This window comes from Polypterus senegalus, chromosome 2 (assembly GCF_016835505.1).
Source record: "Polypterus senegalus isolate Bchr_013 chromosome 2, ASM1683550v1, whole genome shotgun sequence".
NCBI lineage: Eukaryota > Metazoa > Chordata > Cladistia > Polypteriformes > Polypteridae > Polypterus > Polypterus senegalus.
The window spans coordinates 133800976-133824197 of NC_053155.1; the positions used below are offsets into that span (position 1 = coordinate 133800976).

Here is a 23222-nt window from a genome sequence, read left to right on the forward strand (position 1 = left end):
TACAAGTCAATAAAATTAATTCAAATGAAGTTAATTAGCAACAAAACAGTACATTGATTAAGAAAAGGGTTAGAATGAAAACCTGTATCCACTGGGGCCCTCATGTATAAACAGTGCGTAAGCACAAAAATGTTGTGTACTTCCGTTTTTACACTTAATCTCAATGTATAAAGCCATGCACATTTTCACGGTAGCTCAACCTCTGGCATACGCAAGTTCTCAGCTTGGTTTTGCAGACTGCCGGCACCTAGCATCAAAGCAGTGCTTTTGTTCCAGTGTGGTTTCCCTTTTTTTAGATCCACATCCCTGACACAGCTTTATCATATACATTGAAATTAACCTCATATTGTTTATTAGTTTAAAGCATCTGATTGTAATTAACCTGTAACAATATAATGGTCCACAGAATAGCCAAACTATTCCAAATAACATAGCTGCTTTAGCATTACTCTTACTGCACCTTCTTCTTTCAGCTGCTTCTGTTAGGAGCTGCACAGCGGATCATCTTTTTCCACATTACTCTCACTGTATTTATATCACTGTATCCGAGTGTGGAGTAACAGCTCTACAGCAGCTGATCTGAAAGAGAATTATCGGTATACAGCATCTAGCACACGCTGCCTCAGCCATGCTGCCTATTTGAACTGCTCTCATGTGACAAACGCTTCAGAGTTTTTCCTGTACTGACCTCGCAGTTCAAAAACAGTATCATCCCAAGAACTATAAATGCAATCAATCAGTCCATCAAGTGCTCCATGTATAACTGTTTGTGCTTATAAGTACAATTACCTCACTGTAAACTTGCGACACAGATACAATATTGCACAACCTGAGCCACTATATAAAGTACGTATTTACATATGATGATGGTATCATTTTTAAGATGAAATGCAGGAAAATATGCTTATTATATAATACAGATAAAACTTTAACTTCATTTAAATAATCTATATTGTTAATAATTAAATGCAAGGACATGGTGTCGCAACGCTAGCAAGGTGGTGGCACTCCGTTCACGGATTGTTCCTGCCTCGTGCTGTATTCTTGCTGAGGCCGGTGCGACACTGGAAGGATAGATGGATTGACTCTCCTTTTCCCGGCAACTTTGATATCTGACAACTTTTTTATTTCGGGCACTGTGCAGCTTTGTGAACTTGACCTTTTGAGTTTCTCTGACACTCCATGTCACTTGATGAATTTCCTTTTGTTGTTTATACTACTGTTTAAAACAACAAATAGTACATTTTTCCTTGCCTCCACTTATTATTCGCTGAAATTCTTCTATTTTCCCCTGTGCTTTTGAGATTGGCCTTTCACAGAATGCGGAGCTTAAGGGCTATTTATATTGATTTGCATATTCAAAAGAGGTATAATTCTGAGAGGAGTTTGGGGAGTGGCAGCAGGTGTGTGCACGTGTGTTACTTTTCACGCTGACCGGGATTTATTGAGCATAAGAACATGGAAGTTGGTGAATGCACAGATTTATGCATCTGGATTTTTTTGTGTGTATGCACATTTCCACTTTTGTCCTTAATTGATGTTTTAGTGTGAATTCTACGCACGCTGTTATGCATGAGGCCTCAGGACTGTAGTTGGGTACCCCAGTCCAAGGAGATTCTCATACGAGGTGTGGCAGAAAAGTAATGAGACTGATTTTTTATTTACCAAAGTTTTTATTTTTTTCAAAAATCAATGTTATCCCCTTCAAAGTAGTTCCCTTGGGCAGCTACACACCGATGGAGACGTTGTTCCCACTGTTGGTAGCAGCGCTGGAAGTCTTCAACCGGTATGGTCTTCAGCATGTCCGTTACACTCTTTTGGAAGTCACACGGACTGAGGTCAGGTGAATAAGGGGGCTGGGGAACCACAGGAATGCGTTTTTTCGATTATCCTTCTGCTCAATTGTGAGGTTTTTCGGCACCATTTTGGCACAGACCTTTCGCATATGCAAATGTTCAGACAAAATTTGATGAACGGTAAATCTGTTCAAATTTAATTGTTCACTCAACATTCTTAATGTTAAACGACGGTCTGATCTCACAAGAGTATTGACACGTTCGATGTTTTCATTGGTTTTCGAAGTTGAAGGCCTCCCTGAAAAACTTGAGCTCGGGATAAAGAATGTTCCCCATAGGCCTGTTTTAACTTTTCAAACGTCACACTTGCCGATTCTCCAAGCTTAACACAAAATTTAATGGCACAACGTTGCTCCAAATTCCACTGTTCCATTTTGCGTGACGCACAACCAAAAACACAACTTCGCTAATAGCAGTCACAAAAATCACGTAGTTAACGGAAGGAGTTGAAACTCGCACTGAGCTATGGGAGGGTACTGATACACGTGCTCTATCAAGGACAACAGCACAGCGTTGCTAGATCGCTTGCAGTGTTGCCAGTCTCATTACTTTTCTGCCACACCTCGCCCTGTCTTCTGCCTATGCTCCAAGCCCTGTCAAGAGATAAGAGTTTCTTGGTTTGTTCCTCTATACAGTCTCAGAGGGCCATGCCAGATACACCCTGCGTGTAGGAGGCACTCAGGAAGCATCCTAGCAAGAAACACTTAAGGTGGCTCTTTTTAACCTAGAGAAGCAGTAGGTCTACTCGAAAATGCTCCTGCATTGCTAAGCCCTTTAACCACTCATGGAGCAGAAATCAGGCAAGCCTGTGCAGGAACCTCATTTAAGGCACGTGAACCTGTGGATCTCATTCTTTTAGTCATGACTTACAGATGTAGATGGGGGTTATAGACTGAGCAGTAAATCATAAGCTTTGTCCAAGACTTAGCTCCCACTTCATGATTAAGGTCTATTGCAATGTCTGTAAAACACCAAAAGAACAATAAATGGCCATCATGAGTGACATTTTATTTTTTGCCATTGGCTTTAACCCAGCTGAAACAAAGATACTGAGGCCTACTTTTCTTGTTAGAATGGAGAGTGATGTTCACTCATAAGCATCTGGAGGCCAGTCATACTCAGCCTAGACGGCGGAGACATGTGGGTTCTAAAGTCACAAGTGGTAAAACACAGGTGCAATGACAGTCCCACGACAGCCAACAATTAGACTTGGGTGATTTTTTCTATTAAAACGTTTATTTGGATTAATGTTTAAAATGATATTCAAAGTGTGAAAATCAAATGGTGCAGTTAAACAGTTAAGCAAAAACCTTAATTAGCTGCTCACATGTGTACAGTTAAAACATAATGTAAAAAATTGGCTAAAAATCTCCATGAAATAGGGAGCACCAAGAACCAACTCCTGACAAGACGCATGCAAATACGGCTGCTCAGATGGGGGTGGGCACAGAGGATCAGCATCAGTCCGCTCTCAATGCAAAGCAGCAACAGAGATATCGAAGGGTGAGGAATGGGGATGAAAATGAGTCACCTGTGGGAACTGGTGCACTTTTTACTTTTGATTGTGACAGTGCCAGAAGCGAGATACTTGTGTTCTGTTCTGTGTATTGTATTGACGCCCTTCTCTTTGACACCCACTGCACACCGAACCTACCTGGAAAGGGGTCTCTCTTTGAATTGCCTTTCCCATGGCTTCTTCTGTTTTTTCCCTACAAGGGTTTTTTTTGGGGGCAGTTTTGTCTTCTTAGAGAGTCAAGGCTGAGGGTCTGTCAAGAGGCAGGGCCTGTTAAAGCCCATTGCGGCACTTCTTGTGTGATTTTGGTCTATACAAAAATAAATTGTATTGTATAGTATTGTACAAAGACAAACTGCATGTTGAATATTATTATTCAAACATTTCACTACCAACTCAAAATCAGTTACAAAGAAAAAAAACAAAAAACAGCCAACATACCAAGAAAAAAATAAATAAATAAAGCCAAGGTACCTACAAAATGTCAATACTGCATGTAATAGGTTAAAGAAAAGATGATTTAGTGTATACTGCTTTTAATCTAGACCTTCCAAAAATGTGTAGCAGCACAATATTATAGATCAAAACATTACATTCACATCTGACTGAAGCTACCACTTTTACATGACCTGCTGCAGTGTGAAATTAGATTTATACCCCAAACACCCATTATTTATACTAATTACTTGTTTGAATCCAAAACATTACAGTTTCCTCTACAATTGTGTTTTGCAAAGACCATCAATAAAAGCGAAGTCAAACCAGTAGGGAAAGCAACAGTTTATCTATGGCATATGGAATTTTTTACTCATTTGCAATTGTATGTAGCATATTCAAGAGTTGGCAGGAATGGTGGTGCAGTATTAGCACTGCTACATCACTCCATTGGGCCCTTGAGCAAAGCCGTTAACCTGCTTTGTCCTGGGTATGACTTGCAGGGAAAATTTGGAATTGGTGGCAGGATTGGCACTCCAGCCACTGTAAAAACCTTACACTGTTTCAGTGTAGTGCTGAGGTGTCACCTGTTGCATCGCTGAACTGGGGTTCTAATCCTGGTGGTTCATTCTGTGGAGGGTGTAGCACAGCGCTGTAATCAAAGCATGCTCTAAACCACCTCCTCCTCCATCACAGTAAGAAGACCAGAGTTTATGGCACATGTCCTCCGCAAGAAGTTTGCATGTTCACCCCGTGTCTGCATGGGTTTCCATTGGGTGCTCCCCTTTCAGCCCACAGTTGAAAGGCATGCAGGCAATGCTAAAATGGCCATGGTGTGTGTGCATGCGCGTGTGTGTGTATGTGTGCTAACCATGCGATGGACTAGCGACCTGACAAAAGACTATTCTTGTCTTGCACCCTATGCTTGTTGGACATATAGGAACAGAGAAATTTATACAATGATAAAAGATAAACTTATTAAGTGGACTGATAATTTTCAACTCTCAGCCTAATTAGTGTGAAGAGGCAAGTCAGCCATGTAAACTAATAAAAAAAAAAAAAAAGATAGAGATTGATCTGATGTAGTAAGGGACATTGGTAAACAATTTCAATGACAAAATACAGAAGACGACTGAGAAAAATCACTAACATCCAGTCTCACCCCCAAAAATCTAGCTGTGCTCAGTTTCACAGGATGCCATGAGTGTACTTGACAAAGCAAAGCCCTCACTGACTTATTGGTATATATCTATACTAATAAAAGGCAAAGCCCTCACTCACTCACTCACTGACTCATCACTAATTCTCCAACTTCCCGTGTAGGTAGAAGGCTGAAATTTGGCAGGCTTATTCCTTACAGCTTACTTACAAAAGTTAAGCAGGTTTCATTTCGAAATTCTACACGTAATGGTCATAACGGTCGATAACAGTTGACAACATCCGCCATGTTGAACTTTCTTATTTAAGGCCCCATCTTCACGAAATTTGGTAGGTGGTTTCCCTGCGCTAACCGAAACCGATGTACGTACTTACTTCGATGGTATGACGCCACTATCGGCCGCCATATTGAACTTTCCAACATCCCATCCATTTTCTAACTGAATCCTACTTACGCACATATATAAGTCCATAGCCTGCAGCTTGGTCACCGTGTGAGGCGGCGTTGGGTCCCCCATCCCAACGCCTCCCACGTTGTTGGCTGCCTGCCTATATAAGGCTGTCCGTTGCTCCGGTCTCTACATTCCCTTCCTTGCTTCGCCACGGGATTCACGTCTTCCTGCTGATAACTACAGCCTTTTTATTTAATCCATGGCTTCTCCACTGTTGTATTGTTCGTTTATTACGACTATAGTTATTGTTTATGTATTTTAGACTTACTTTACATTGTTCAGGTACCCCTTTCCTTTATCATTCCAACCGTACCCCCATTAACATGTCTATCGAGGTGATCACCGTCGATCAAAGAACTGTCACTTACCGAGTGGTTTCCATGCCCGGAGATGGCACCTACCTTTTCCATTCTCTTTGTTACATATTGCACGGCCATATCAGGCTCACTCTTGATATTCGGAGGAACATTGTGTCTTATGTATTGAATGACTGGGACAGGTTCAAGGTGAGGACTGATGATGGTACAGGAAATAATTATACTACACAGGAGCACTATAAGAGTGAAATGCTTAAGCCCTTCACCTATGGTTCTGCATGCGAGTTGATGGCTGCCGCTGAATTGTTCGGTTGACGCTTTCAAGTGTACCGAAATGGCCAAATATTTTATACCTTTCGACAACTGCTAGTGCCTCTTAAACATCTTAGACTCACAGGTGACGATTTGAGTAGTGGACACTGATGTTTATTAATGTTTAAACTCTCAAAAGCTGGATGTGAAGTTATCGATGAAACCGGTTGTATGCTTACAACGCTTGACAGATGCCGAATGTCACTTCAACACAAGTCCTGCAAATACTGTCGTAATTGAAACAAACCATGAAACTCAAACCGATTATGACAGCAGCAATCCAAGCTGTGAGATTTGAAACAAGATTACTGTTCACATGGCCAACTGTACGTTGCATGCTCAAGAGTAAGCTCAGCGCACAGCTTGGTCATATTACAACCGGAGGGCCGAACTCACAATGTGGTATACAAAGAGATCCTTAACAAATAATTATTGGTATATTTTCCCTCAGTTTAAAAAGGTTTAATTTTCTTCTTAATAAAAATTTTAAGGCAGTACTTCGCTGCTGCGAAGCGCAAGTATTTTGCTAGTGTTTTAATATATGTCAAAAAAGCCAACATCATCTTGTTTGCATTCTCATCTACAACAGTATAAACTGTCATTAGTGTAATGTTTCTTTTACTGAATAGCTTAAAAAAAGACTGTGTCTAATTGTTGTGACTGAGCAGCACATACTGCAGCGCAGTAAGAAAATATAACCAGGAAATGGAAACAGAGACACACATGACCCAATAAACAACAAAACAGCAAAACAAAACAGGTTAACAAAACAGCCAGAACTAATAAATTAATAACAAGATGCAAAAATCAAAGTTGAAAAAAAAAACAAAGAAAAGGGTCCTAACACTAAGATTTTCTCTGTTGTGACTTTCAGATACCTCTAGCAACTCAACCCAAAACAAGAGACAAAATTCAGACTCCAGGGAACAAGACAAAAGGTCCTAACACTAATCTTCTTGGTAGTGCCTTTCAGATACCTCAAATGAATAACAACAAAAAAAAAAAAAAGTTTGTTTTTTTTTTTTTAAAAAAAGATTAATCTTTGATCGAATATGCAGATGTGGATGTTAGAGATGCCATCTTAAAATGTGGATTCTGTGATGAAAGACACTATCCAACATTAAAATTAAGTGCCTGGCAACAGTGCAACAGTAAGGCCATGTGAAAAGAATTAAACAAAACTATACCATTATCATCATAATAAAAATTAAGTTGCAATGTTTTCATTAAAAAGAGAAATATAACATTGCAAAACTAAAATCACAACACTGTCCACCTCCTCATTGGCTACTAGGTTCACACACACAAACTGTCTAAAACAGCTACAAAGAACTAAATGTAGTAAACTTGTTCAATAAGATAATGAAACAAGTTATTGAAAATGATCCACCAGTCAATTATTAGTGAGGAATTTAAAATATTAAATGATCAATATAATGTTATTGTTGAACCCCTACTGTTGTTATTGAATTGCTCAGTGCCTTTTCATACACAGGCATCGATTTTTTGTTGCTTAGATATTGTCCTTCAGAGTTCTGTACTATATCCAATTTTTTCTATTTTGCCAAAAGGAGATATAATTTAAATGCAACATTTATTCACATGCTAATGACACAAACTGTATTTATCAATAAACCAAATTATAGTTTATCCATTACATTATTACATAATCACTTTAGTGAGTTTAAACAGTGACTTAAAATGGTCTTTAAATTCAGAAAAAAAAACAACTAAGATTGCAGCAATTCTTGAAAAGAAATGTCAGTACTTAAAAGTATTAAGTGAAAAGGGTTAATGTTTTTGGCAAAATTCTCAATAGTTTCAAAAAATGTGCTTTCTCTAGACTGTAAATATTGTAAAAAATGTCATAATTTGTAGGATCTTGAAAAACTAATTAATTTACATATTTCAAAGTTCAATTAAAGACCTGCCATTAAGTCAACATTAGTGTACTGTTCAAGATACAAAGATTTAAACTGGAGTTACATTACAGAGGTAACCATGAGAAACTAAAGCGAGACTGCTAGAATATGTAAACTTGCAATCAAAAAATGAATAGTTAATTGAGAGAAGATACTTCTCTTTGACTTGGATGGCTTAGGACTCTTTATTTTGTGCTCCACGGAGAAGACAGAACAAGGGTTTGTAGATAGATAGATAGATAGATAGATAGATAGATAGATAGATAGATAGATAGATATGAAAGACACTCTATAATAGATAGATAGATAGATAGATATGAAAGACACTCTATAATAGATAGATAGATAGATATGAAAGACACTCTATAATAGATAGATAGATAGATAGATAGGCATGAAAGGTAGTATATTAAACAGATAGATAGATAGATAGATATGAAAGACACTCTATAATAGATAGATAGATAGATAGATAGATAGATAGATAGATAGATAGATAGATAGATAGATAGATAGATAGATAGATAGATAGATAGATAGATAGATAGATAGATAGATAGATTTATTAATCCCAAGGGGAAATTCAAATAATCCAGCAGCAGTATACTGATACAAAGAAACAATATTAAATTAAATAGTAATAAAAATGAAAAAATGAAAAAGCAGACAATAACTTTGAGTAATGTTAGCATTTACTCCCCCGGGTGGAATTGAAGAGTAGCATAGTGTGGGGGAGGAATGATCTCCTGTGGAGCAAGACAGTGACAAAAGTCTGTCACTGAAGCTACTCCTCTGCCTGGAGATGACACTGTTCAGTGGATTATTCATGATTGACAGGAGTTTGCTTAATGCCCGTCACTCTGCCACAGATGTTAAACTGTCCAACTTTACTCCTACAATAGAGCCTGCCTTCTTAACAAGTTTGTCCAGGCGTGAGGCATCTTTCATCTTTATGCTGCCACCCCAGCACACCACTGCGTAGAAGAGGGCACTCAACACAACCGTCTGGTAGAACATCTGCAGCATCTTGTGATCATGTGATTCACATATAGTATACTGGCTGCGTAAGAAAACATACACTGACCTGGTTCTCTGTATTAAGAGACATAAAACCTTTGTGTTTTTGTTTAATTACTCTAGAAATTCCGATTTTCTTTTGTGAGCATACAGTGCATCCGGAAAGTATTTACAGCGCATCACTTTTTCCACATTTTGTTATGTTACAGCCTTATTCCAAAATAGATTCAATTCATTTTTTTCCTCAGAATTCTACACACAACACCCCATAATGACAACGTGAAAAAAAGTTTACTTGAGGTTTTTGCAAATTTATTAAAAATAAAAAAACTGAGAAAGCACATGTACATAATTATTCACAGCCTTTGCCATGAAGCTCAAAATTGAGCTCAGGTGCATCCTGTTTCCCCGATCATCCTTGAGATGTTTCTGCAGCTTAATTGGAGTCCACCTGTGGTAAATTCAGTTGGACAGACATGGTTTGGAAAGGCACACACCTGTCTATAGAAGGTCCCACAGTTGACAGTTCATGTCAGAGTACAAACCAAACATGAAGTCAAAGGAATTGTCTGTAGACCTCCGAGACAGGATTGTCTTGAGCCACAAATCCGGGGAAGGTTACAGAAAAATTTCTGCTGCTTTGAAGGTCCCAATGAGCACAGTGGCCTCCATCCATAAGTGGAAGAAGTTTGAAACCACCAGGACTCTTCCTAGAGCTGGCCGGCCATCTAAACTGAGCGATCGGGGGAGAAGGGCCTTAGTCAGGGAGGTGACCAAGAACTCGATGGTCACTCTGTCAGAGCTCTATTATTAAACCTCTCACATTTTCCTTCTCTTTTTGATGATCCCTTGGGATGGTGCCAGTGATAGAGTTATTGTCAGACCTTCATGGTCATTGTCGCTTCTCTGCATCCTGGTCCACTTAAGAATAGTGCAATCCATGACTAAAGACCTTTTGATGCTTTAAGAAACTTTGAGTAATCCAAAAACAATATACATATATTTCTTTATATATAGTTTTTTAACATTATGTTTTTGCTGTATATTTTGTTTACTCTGACTGTACTCTACTGAACAAAACACAGGGCTATGAGAGTGTACATTATAAGAATTAACAGTACTGAATCCCAAGTACTGTTCTGAATATCTAGAACTTAATATACATAAAAACTGAAATCAGCAGCCGAGTCACAGGGAAAAAACTAAACTCGATGTTGAAATTAGTTTCAAAACTAAATTGATTTACTTAAGTAAATTTGAATGATCATGAGATGATCATACAATACAGTACCATATGCACCAGCTCCTCAATATTTTCAAAATTATTCAATTCCATAGCTGCTAAAATCTTGCTTTCATAACCTGAAATCTCAAAGTAAATGCATAAAGCATCCGTCAACCTTAGAATTCTTGTAATTGAGTTTTTAGGACATGACAAAGCTAAATTGCTTAAAAAAATATATTTAAAGGGCTTGTAAACATTAAAAGCTGGGTGTCCTATACTTTCTAACCAATAACATTAATTCTCAATAGCCAGGTTAATGGCCCATTTACCAACATCACAATTTTCTTTTACTAAACTAAACTTGAGGGGAAAAAGTAAAACAATGAAATTTCACAGGGTAAAGGAAATGATAAGTCATGACAGGATGGCACTCACCTATACACTTGATGAAAAATCCCATTGAAAATATCAAAAGCCTCTTAATCGTCTTGTGACCAGTGTAATATTATATATAGCTTCTTAGTTGAACTGGCAATTGGAGAAACCATGGTAGTAAAATTCTTAATTTTTTCTAATTCACAAAACCAAGAAAATCTTTCACTTGTTTAACTGAATTAGGAACTGGCCAACTTTAAATGGCCTGAACTTTAGCATAGCTTAACCCATGCCAAGCCCTTGATCGAAAATCTAGTAATTTAAGAAGAGGACTAATGAATTACGGATCTCAGATTTCTCTGAATTAGCAAATAAATTCTTCCTTGATTAAAATTGAAATTCTAGGAAATTAATAACATTGGACTTAATGACCAGAAAAAGTTTTATATTTCATCAGAATAGATAAAAATATATCTTAAAAAATAACTGGAAAATAGCTGGAATGCTAGTTTGAAAATGTGGCATTATAAGGTACTTTAAAATGATTGGACACATAAAAAAAATCTTCTGTTATGCCTTTTTCTATTTTTCTTAAATCATGAGCATTTTGTAAATCCAGTTATTAAAATTGGTGGAATTATTTACTTAATTTAAGAAGGATCAGGAAAATGACATAATTATGCAGGATTGTAATTTAAATTAATTTCCTATAATTAATGCAAAGTCTCAGGTCATCTTTCTCAAGTTTGGATGCCCCTGGCCAAAAGACATGTTTTGTTGACAAAACACAACTTCAATAAAAAACAAACTAAAAACATTGACAATATCAATGTCATTGACTATGAATATGAAAATATTAATGTACAGAATAAATGTGCTTTTTATGAAAGTTTCAGCACCCTACTATGTCAGTACTTTGTAACGCCTCTTATGGCAAAAAATCACATCTTCCACATATTTTTTATAGCCAGCAATGAGACTTTGAATTCTTGTTTTGGTACATTTTCACCATTCTTCCTTGCAGATTGCTTTCAGTTGTGAGATATTATTAGGCTATCTTGCGTGCACAACACATTTAAGATATACAGTATCTATACATTTGTAATGATATTTAAGTCTGTGGATTACAAGGGCAATGTAATCTTGTGTTCCATGATAGATAGCTAGATACTTTATTAATCCCAAGGGGAAATTCACATACTCCAGCAGCAGCACACTGATAAAAAACAATTAATTAAAGAGTGATAAAAATGCAGGTAAAACAGACACACACACACCACACATATTGATGTATTTCATAGTAGATTTTGAAGTATGTTTTAGATCGCTGTCTTGTTGTAGAAGGCATACTTTTTCCAGCTTCAGTTTCCTAACATCTTCCTTAAAGATCTGTTGTTATTTAGTATAATCCATTCTTCCGTGTACCCACACAGTGTTTCCTGGGTCAATGGCCGCCACACAATTCCAAAACATAATAGAGCCACCCCTATGTTCAACAGTTGGCAAGGTGTTCTGTTCACCAGATTAATTTCACTATTAAACACACTATTTCCACTATTAAACACACATTTTTGTGGTTGGGGCCAAAGAATTAAGTTTTAATTTATCACTCATAAATATAGGTTAAAGCTCTATCATGCAAAGAAGCCTCCATATGTGAACATGATCCAGAAATGCCACCATCTTCTCTGGGCCAAAGATCATTTAAAATGGACCAAGGCAAGGCAAAAAACTGTCCTGTGATCAGACAAAACTAAATTTGAAATTATTTTTGGAAAACATGGATACCATATCCTCTGGACTAAAGAGGAGAGGGACCATCCAACTTATTATCAGTGTTAAGTTCAAAAACCTGCACCTCTGATGGTATGAGGGTGCATTAGTGCCTATGGAATTGCAAAGTTGCACATCTGGAAAGGCACCATCAATGCTGAAAGGTATACAGGAAGTCCCCGGGTTATGTACGAGATAGGGACTGTAGGTTTGTACTTAAGCTGAATTTGTATGTAAGTCAGAGCAGGTACTTTATTTTAATAAATGCTATTGCTGACCAACTGTAACCAAGTGCTCTGCCAATGAACGATGGAGTTTCACCTCTCTCTGATCTTTTTATTAGTTCTACTTTATTTTCAATGGTGATGGTTTTTCTCTCCTTTACTGTATCACCAGCACTTGCATCAGATTTGTGTTTCACAGACATTGTTGAAGGGTGCAGACAAAAGGTTAAGATGAGCTCTTCTGCACAGCACTGTCCACGCTATCACAGCAGGAAGGCACCCATCATTAACATGTCTGATGTACTGACAAGAGACAACTTCCTGCTATGTGCATAACAGTACAAGCAGGCTTGCTATTGAGAATGAATGGGGGCGGTTCATCACCAGCCCACCTCACAGTCACCTTCACTACAGTATGCTGCCTGAAGCGTCTGCGCACCGAGAACGAACAGTCCAGACCTTTCACCAATTGAAAATATTTGGCACATCATGAAACAAAATATACATTAAAGATGACCCAGTACTGTTGAGCCTCTTCCAAAAGCCCAGCAACCGGACTCCTCAGTTCCTAAATGTTCACGGACTTTTGTTAAAAAATAGGGGATGCTACATAGTGGTAAACATGACTCTTTCCCAACTTTTTTGAGACATGGTGCTGCAATCAAATTAAAAATGACCTTATTCTTTTCTTAAAATGGTACATTTTCTCAGTTTAAACATTTGATGTGTTTCCTACGTTTTATTGTGAATAAAATCTAGGTTTAAGAGATTTACAAATCATCACATTCTGTTTTTGTTTATATTTTACACAGCATCCCAACTTTTTTGGAACTGGGGTTGTACATTATTTGATAGTGATATGATTGTTTCATTTAATGTTTTCACTGTGCATGATGAAAGCAATTTAACATGGAATTTTACTATTAATCAATCACTTACTGTGGTGATTTTACAGAAGTTTTAATATGCTTTGTCTGACTATGTTTGATATACTTCATAAGTTATTATGTATTATCCTTTTCTCTGAACATGTGTGTTTATTCGCACAGTTTAAAAAAGTGTACTTTTTAGGAAGAGCAAAATAGGAAATATTTAATTCCCAATCTAAAAAGACATTTTATTTTATACAATGTTGCTACTTAAAGTACTACTCTAGCTCAAAAACTTCTTACTTCCACTTAACAAATTTTAACAAATCTTCTTTGAAGAAAAGCAGTAACTTAACATTATGTAAAAGTAAAGCAGCTTTCTGTAAAAGTATGAACCAGCTTTAGACAAATTAATACTTTACAGGTATACAAGAAGAATGACCAAAAAAGAATTTAGTTGAAACTAATAACTGTTACTGTATGTTTCAAATGTGTTTTTATAGTCTGGAAACAATTAGAGCATTGTTCTAAAATAAAAGACACAAAAAATGAGAACATGTCCTCATTCACACCATGCAGAACAAAAAAAAATGAACCAAGAAAAAAAAATCATTAATTTATAAGCACAAAATGTCTTATAGTGTTCCTAGTTTTGTTACAAAACACTAACATCTATTAAAAGAAAACTATGGAAGTAAAGACTTGCCTTTATACCGGTTATACAATTGCTCTAATTTCTTTCGATCTACAGAGTTTTTCATGGATTCTTTGTAGTATAAATCAGGGTTCTGGAAGTAGTTGTCTGTTGCCACCTCTAGTTTCCAGTCATTCTGTGTCAGGCAGTATATAGCAGTCTTCTCCCCAGCCTGAGTAAAAGCCATAAACTGACGAACCTTGTCCTTCTGAGATGATTTAAGTTTATGCTACATGAGGAGGAAAAAAAGGAATAAAAGTCTGTAAAGTAACATTACAATATAATCAAAGTGACCTTCAGGATTTGTGTGTCTCTCCTGAAAAAAAGCTGCAGTAAAAACTGAAGTGTGTATGGATTACAGCCAGTTTTAACTATGAGTAAAGCATTGTTCTCCTATTGGATTGAGGTTTTCATACAACTATTTGTGCCACTGAAAGGAAACTAACGAGAAATTAAATAGGTGCAAATAACTGTTCTAGTGTGTTTATATAAATCACAGATTACAATGTGTGAATTAGGAAACTGCACAAGTACAGTTACAGTATGATGATTAACATGTTACTGGCTTATAAAAAAAATGAACTGGAAAAATAAATGAATGATGTTTAATAAAAAAGGCAGAAGTTTTCCTGAGCTGCAAAGTTTGCTCAACCTCAGTACACAATAGCTTTAGAAAATGCATAATAAAAAAAAATCTGCTTGAATATACAACAGAATTAATTGAAAAAATTACCTACATAATATTTTAGAAGTTAACTTATTGCAAAGTATCAACAATGCATAACTGTAAACACATTATTATACTTTGAATTTCAGGTTATTTTCTAGATCCTCTATAAACATAAACAGGCTTTTGCTGTACTGATTTAAGAACAACACAGTTCAGAACTGAACTGTTGCATATTTGCATTTGTTTAAATTTCAGTTTAACAAATTAAAATGCCTCTAACAGCTTGAAAAGAAGAAGAAAATAAAAAAGCTAACTGGAATAAAAACAGATTAAAGAAGGTTTATATGATAAAAAGAAATCATATTAAAAGAAATGGTTTCTTGCAGGTGATTTATCCTAAACAAATGTCAACTTGTTAAACAAAATTAATTAAATCTGGTAAATTAAAATTTTAAAATGTTAAAATGTTCTAGCTAGTTCTCCCAGTTCATGTCATCTAATATCAAACAGAATCCACCTACTTATTTTTCTACACCTATTTTTTTCCAAATCACAGAGTACCAGAGCCTATTCAGGTAGCTCACAATACAGGTCTGTAAGTATCCTAGAAAGGACCAAAGCCCACCCCAAAGTATACTCATTGCATACAAACATACTCCTTTCAGGCTCATTTAGTGTTGATAATTAGCCTAAGAAATCCTAAGAACCTTTGGGAAAACTATATGGAAAAGGAGGAGCATAACTTTAGAACATAGAAAATGACCATGTTTGAAATCAACCACATGGGCCCTAAAGCTATGACCCATCAGCTCTATGGTGAAACTATAAAGCAAGAATAAGCATAAACAATGCTGAAAATTACATATGTGAGTTAAAGGAAACACTAGAGCCATTACTACAGATATTTAAACATTTATTAAAATTGTTGGAGGTAACATTCCACAAGGTAATGGAGGAAAAACAACAACCTGAACAAAAATACTACAGAACTTGGAAAAGACTGCTAGATTAAATCATTTAAGATTATTTTTCACAATATCTGTGAAAGGTAACAGTCCATGTGAAACAAGCAGTCAATAAAAACAATGAAAATAATAATAAAAAAAAAAACAAATAGCAAGCGTGTTGAAACTTTGTCCTGGTTCTCTTTGAGGCTGGTGCTTTTTTGTTCCAATCAATTTCATACCCTAGGTTCAGCTCCTGCCATTCATTTTGGCTTGCTTAACATGGTAATTCTCAGACATTTGTAAAAATTCATATATTGAATATGTTTCCCCTAACAGTGAGGTTTGGACAAGCAGATATTGAAAATGCTTACACAAAAGTATTTTAATCAATTTTTCTACCTGCTTTTTAGTTTAAAAAAATTACATTCCTATTAATATTTGCAGTTTACCTAAATTAATTTCCAATAGATAAAGATCCATTTGCACCTGTGTACTCAAGTGGAATAAAAGAGTAATAAAATAATAATAAATAATAAAAATAATAAAAAATGGAAAAAAAATAAATTCATTCAGGTAACATGCTAGTTGAGGAATACAATTTTATTTACAAAAATAAAAGATAAATACTTGCTAATTTCTTTACAAAATGTAACAAAAAAGAATGAATGGAAGTTCATAGGCTGAAATTTAAAAACGTGAAATTACAACATGCTAAAATAATCTCATAATTCAATTATTATAAATTTGGAAAATGGCAGTTATTAATAAATTTGAAACAAAAGCAGCTCCACAGAACTGGATTGGGAAAACCGCTTATAAACAAAGGCCTAAAATAATAAACACAATAATAAAAATAAAAAAGCTGCAATTTGCAAAAATTATTTTTTTCACTAGTGTGCACAGAAACAAAATTTAGTTGCGCTTGGTGAGCAAATGTTCAAATTGTTTAATTTTTATAAAAATATGTTAAAGATTTCTTCAATGTAGTCAAGTTATTTATAATTTAAATACTGAGCAAATGTATCATTACAATGTTATAATGAATGTTAATTTCACTTGTCTCTGATCAGCAAGGTACAGGTTGAGTATCCATAATCCAAAATACCTGGGAACATAAGTATTTTGGATATTTATGGATTTTGGAATATTTGCATTTCCCCATAATTGATCAAGTAGGGAAATACAGCCAAACAAACCAGCTAAATGACACCTCACACATATAATAATTTATATCACCAAGGTGTTATTATAATGTGCAATAACATGACAAAAATTTTAACAGTGATGAGTAGGGCTGCAACGATTAGTCGATGTAATCGACGACGGCGACTACAAAAAATTGTCGACGCATATTTTTTATTGTCGACACGTCATAAACAGAACCTTCAATAGAAACTCCTGTCACAAAGAACCACATTGGTTTTTGTAACTGCAATGCACTACATGAACGTCTGGGGGCAGTATAGTTTGTTATTGTTTGTCAAGACTGCACAGTCATACCAGCGAAGAAAGAACATCCGAGGAGAAGAAGAATGTAGAGGAAAATAAACGTGGTTGCAATGGTGAGTTGGATAGAGGAGGGAAAAAAATTGAGACAAAAACTTTCTAAAGTGAGGAAGCGCTTCACCGAAAAAGAAAAAAAAAGTTGAATGCAGATCATGCAAAGCGGATCTTTCTTTTCACGGCAGCACCACTGCAATGCATGAACATATGAAACGCAAGCATCCTGGAGCTGTGATGCCGCCGTCTCTTGAGAATTTATGCTGGCGCTGTTAGTTAGGGTCAGATCAGGAGGGGAGGGAGAGCGTGACTTTTACAAGTAGCAAATTTACACCCGATCTGTTCATTTTCAAATAATACTGCATTAGTGCGATGACGTTTTCTGATTGGTACTATTCAGGTCATACAATGATTTCTTCAAAATGTCACATATTTGTCTCTTTCTTTTTTTTCCCCCGGTGCTGCGTGCCGATACCAGAAGGCGTGAGCTTATTCAGTGCTAGCCGGAGCACGCAGGTGGCCGGTTGCTTGTGCTATACAAGCTTGACCTGGCAGCAATCAAATCACATGTACTGTGCAAGGCATGTACAGGGTCCACTGAGAAAAGAAGAGCGTTCATGGCTCATCTTGCAGAGGAACATTCTTTTTCTCCGCATGTCTTGGAGTGCTGTGCAGAGTGGGTAAGATCGGGGAAAAAAAAAAAACATGGTCACTGATTACAACCGCAAGAAGGTACACGAATAAATATGAATAATGTTGCATCCGTGCCACAATGTTTTCCGAAATGTACTATAAGGTCATAAAATTAACAATTCCAAATATCATATATACCTATGTCTCTGTTTTTTTGTCAGTGTGGCTTTGACATCACGGGCCATAAGATGCATACTAATTCAGCGTAAGCAGGAACACTCGATACAATTGAATAAAAAAAATTAAGTGACAATGAGATACGAATAAGGCAGATTCGCCAGCATTTGTGTGTTAGCTTTTATACATCCAGACCAGAGAATTTCCAGTTCGATTGTCTCAAAACACCACTCACATCTACAGTTATTCCCAGTTTCAGATAAAAAGTAACAGCATCAGATCCCTGGGGGGCGGTAGTATACAGTATATATAGATTGTGACTGAGAGAATGAAAGTGAAAAAAAAGGGTAACTTTTACAAGTACTATTTACAGTGGCTGTTACAGGCGCAAATCAAATGTATGTGTTTATTGTATAATATTAACAATAAGAGCAACTCACTACTCAAATCGGTAAATATACGAGGCAGTCAGGATCGAACCGGGGGACTCTTGATTATAAGTCAGCAATTCCTACCGCTGCACCACGGAAGCTATTGTATCGTCCTTGAACCTTTTGTGAAAGTGTTTATTTGATCTTTGCACTTCAGGCTTTACACATTATATAGTTTGTCTACATTTTGTCATTTATTACTAAAATATGAAAAACGTTTCAGCTTTAACAATGAATTTTTTGGTTAAGTTAAATGCACTTTTTTTTGTTTAAAGACTACGTGTACTTTAGTTTGTATTGTTTAATGTATTTCTTTTTTATTGTGATAGTCACACTAATATAACAACATCTGATTATTTTGAAATTCATATGTTTCACTATTTGTTATTTTAAATTTGATTATTATTAATTTTAATCTTGTTAATGCAGTGACATCAGGGTGACATTCACAGGTTGACAGACGTGAGCAGATGAGGTAAGACATGCACTGGAGCTCAGAACAGGATGTGCAACCACAGGTCGCAGGCATTAAAATAGTCAGGCATGAAATAAACGTGACTAATCGAAAAATAAATTGAACGATTTGTTGACTACCAGAATAATCATTAGTTGCAGCCCTAGTGATGAGTATGATGTACTGACTGTATTTTAGTTCTCTTTTATGAAGGCTAATTCTCTGTATTTGCATTGAAGAACTTTTTTTAAATTTTTTGTCACTCTCAAGGAACTGGCCGACAGGTCAAGAATATTTTAGCCTTCCTCTACTTTGTTAAGGTTGCTGTGTTAAAAACTATTCATTGATGAACAAGACATTGAATACAATGTTTGCATGGCTGGGGTGCACATACATAAAACATGTTTTTGGCAGCATAAAAAGGCAATTTACAGCAGTGTCTGTGTTTCCTAATGTAATTGGAGCAATTTACTGTCAGAATGAAGCTCCTTTTGTTAACCATAAAAAGTGACATTTCATTAGCACATACTGCATGTTATCATTTCACTCCCCTGTGCACAATATTGATACTGACATGCAGAATGTATCTGCAATAAATGATCAAGTGATGGTGCTTCATGGTAGACTACAACCCTGGTCGTCAATCATGTGTCCTAACTTTATGGTGATTCACTGAGGACAACCCACCCCTCTGGCTGAGAATGAATCTGCACATATGTTGTTCACATCTGCTCAGAAGAAAAAAAAAATTAGAAGGAACATTGGCGGTGTCATTTCAGCTCAGTAATATGCAGATAAAAATGTTTACCAAGTTTTCTTTGAGGTAAAAAATGGACTGAATGCAAGTATGTGATAACATTATGGTAGGAAAAAAATAAATGGGAAGAACAAAAAATGAAAACATTGTTGCTGAGGATGACAGCCTATTTACATGCTCCTCGATGGTGATGGCCTCTGTAAGAATACTAGCAAAGCATGACAGACACAAAGAAATAACAAAATCAAAGGATTATAATGTTATAATTTCAGAATTACAAGAACATGGAAAACATAATTGGTGGTCATTAAAGAAATTATGGACCACATTCAAAGATGAGCCTTTCTGGTAAGAAAGGTACAATGACTGATAAATTGGAGTTTCCAGAGAAAAAAAAACTGCTAAATTTAGATTTTGTAAATGCTTTGGATAAATTTACCATGTCTTCTTTTTGTGGTTTATAAAGCCAATGGATTTTCTCCATAGTTCTGATTAAGACAACTGAAATGAAAATGATTAACGTAACATCCATCCATTATCCAACCTGCTGTAGCCTGTAGCCTATTTTGGTAGTCTTGTAGTTATAACTTAACATGTGAAGCTTGAACAGTATGAGTATTTTAATTTGGCAGGGGAGCTTCAGAAAACATTTCAACGTTGTTTATGGGAAAGCAGCTGGGGCACAAAGAAACAACAAAAATAGTATACGTATTCCTTGAAAGGCATCAGGATCAAGACTGGAAATGAGTTTATTTATCCACGAAATATCAAAAACTTAACAGTTAAGTTAACATGTGACACTGAATTGGTTTGGAATTAGTGAATGTGGCTGTGCTGTTGGGATCAGCTTAAAACCCTGCATGACACTGAACTATATTAACTGAATGAGGAAATAAAAAAAAAATATTGCTTGAAATTTATATTGATTTTTTATTAGAAGACATGTTAAATTACATATTAAATACGTTACTTTTTTGTGAAAAACCATTACTTTTAAATTTACAAATGAAAAATTGAAAATACTAGTTAAAAATATTAACCATCTCCTACTGTACTCGAGTCTTAATGTGGAGGGATTACTGTGGATTTTAAATAAAATAAAGAATGTTAAAACCTCATTCTAATAAATTGCCTTACTATCATGCTGTTTATACCTACAGGATAAGTTCCGTATTTTTCAAGTCTAAGTTATTTTTTCAAACTAAACTACATCTTAAAGTTAAGTATATTTTATAAATATCAAAAATGAACTTGCTCATTCTGTCATTTTATAATGGATACACGGTGTTTTTCTAAACAAAAGTCTTAAAACTAACAAAACGCAAAATGAACAGGTGGCAGCATAGTGAAAAGACCACATACGAGTTTTATTGTACTGAACTGATTACACTGCATTGTACCTACTACATAGTAATACAATAAGGTCTTTGTACAGTTTCTCTGAGCAATCCGATTAGTCATTTTGCTTTGGTGATGTGATTGAACATGGAAGTTAAAGTGTGAGATACATGTAGACGAGTAAAAGCATAGGAGGCATGCTGATTTTAGATTTTTCAAAGAGTCAAATCATCTTTTCTGTGACATGTCCTGCACATGCACTATCCAAAAAAAAAATCTAGAAAGTGAAATGGGGCAAAGTGTAGAATAAAGCAGATGGAAGTGCCACAAACCAGAATTAGAATTATCAGTCACTCTTGCTGAGGATTTGATAATAAACAAAATGAGTACAAAGTTTTATGAGTAAATTCAACTGACACTCATGGATACCAATCAATCCATAAATACATGAGAAGAACATACAAACTCCACATTGAATATGGCACTGTAAAGCGGGAATGACAGCTCTGCAGTACCATTTTGCCAATTTTAAAATATCCATACTGGACTTGCTAAACTTAAACCTAACTAAACTTAAATGAACTGCAGCTGCTAGTGTCCCAAGTGTGTGTACGAGTGTGTGTGTGCGCGCGTGTTTACCCTACGATATTCTGGCTCCCTGCCCCGACATTGTTTCTGTCTTGTGGTCCATGATTGCTAGGATAGGCTTCTGCTGTTGCATGGTCCTTCACCAGAGAAGCAGGTTAGAAAGATGGATGGATGGATAGATTATTAACTGCTGTCTTCAGTATGCCGTCTATTAATCTATTCATATACTTTTCTCTGCTATAGGCTCAATAAAAATAATAATAATAATAATAATAATATTAAAATAATAATAGTGGGCACCAAGGTGGTATAATAGCAGTGCTGCTGTCTCACTTTTAAAGAGTTTGGGGTTTGAGTCTGTGTGGAGATTGCAGAATCTCCCCAGTTGTTCTAGTTTCCTCTCACAGTCCAAACGCATGCAGGTTAAATGAATTAGGCTATAAAGTGTCCATAGTGTGTGTACTGTACGTTCACTCTGTGCTGGACTAGTGTTCCTTCTAGGAATTACTACTACCTTGAGTGTGATGCTTGCTGGGATAGGTTCCAGCTGACCTGTGACCCTGCCCTGGATAAGCAGGTTGGGAAGATGGATGGATGACAGTAATGTCAATTCAGTGTTTGCCACTTAATTGCATGCTTCATGTGCACTTGATATTCTCTCTCACTGAATGCATTATTAGTCTAGTGGCAGCAGTCAGTATCTTTGCAAAATAAAGAAATAAGCTTCTGTATAGTGAATAGTGAAAGAATATAAGTGATTACACATGTGACTTTTTCAGTAATTATTGCCTACATGTCTAAAGAAATTAAACAGTAATTCAAAATTGGGCATCAGCATTCAATATTAGTAAAAGGACTTGGCAATGACTTTTCAGAGGTGAATCCATGCCCCGGCATTGAAAGGTTGCCGTGGAGGAAGATTAACAGAAGCTGACAAAGTAAAGTGCACAGTCAGCCTCTTTTTAAAATGTCACAACAATGGTTTGATTTTTCACCTACTTAAAACACAGATGTGTGGTTTTGTAATATAGGGTGATTCAAAAAGATTTATCCAATTTCAAAGTGCCATATTTTTACAGAATATTTTTTTGCTTAGGAACCAATCGCATACCATTTGAAAGGTGTTTCTGACTGTCACCACTCCCAACAACATGGATGATCTCTGAAATCGCATTGAAGGAGCCATGAATACAGTGACACCGACATGCTCAATTGAGTATGGGATGAATTTGACCATCGCGTTGACGTTGTCTGTACAGTTGTCATATTGATCCATCCATCCATTTTCCAACACGCTGAATCCGAACACAGGGTCAAGGGGGTCTGCTGGAGCCAATCCCAGCCAAAACAAGGCAGGAACCAATCCCAGGCAGGGTGCTAACCCACCGCAGGACACACACAAACACACCCACACACCAAGCACACACTAGGGCCAATTTAGAATCACCAATCCACCTAACCTGCATGTCTTTGGACTGTGGGAGGAAACCGGAGCGCCCGGAGGAAACCCATGCAGACACGGGGAGTACATGCAAACTCCACACAGGGAGGACCCAGAAAGCGAACCCGGGTCTCCTAACTGCGA

At 36.4% G+C, this 23222-nt stretch overlaps 1 protein-coding gene across 4 annotated transcripts in view; it reads right to left on the reverse strand.

The window, feature by feature from the left end:
* Positions 1–23222, reverse strand: part of dcun1d2b (DCN1, defective in cullin neddylation 1, domain containing 2b) — a 128992-nt gene that overhangs the window by 93616 nt on the left and 12154 nt on the right. For all 4 annotated transcript variants that reach the window (XR_005632610.1, XM_039744656.1, XM_039744654.1 and 1 more), the window contains exon 2: positions 14155–14371. Coding sequence is in view for 3 of the 4 variants with exons in the window: in XM_039744654.1 (XP_039600588.1) it covers positions 14155–14371 (217 nt within the window). In the remaining variant the exon portion in view is untranslated. The remainder of the gene's footprint in view (positions 1–14154; positions 14372–23222) is intronic.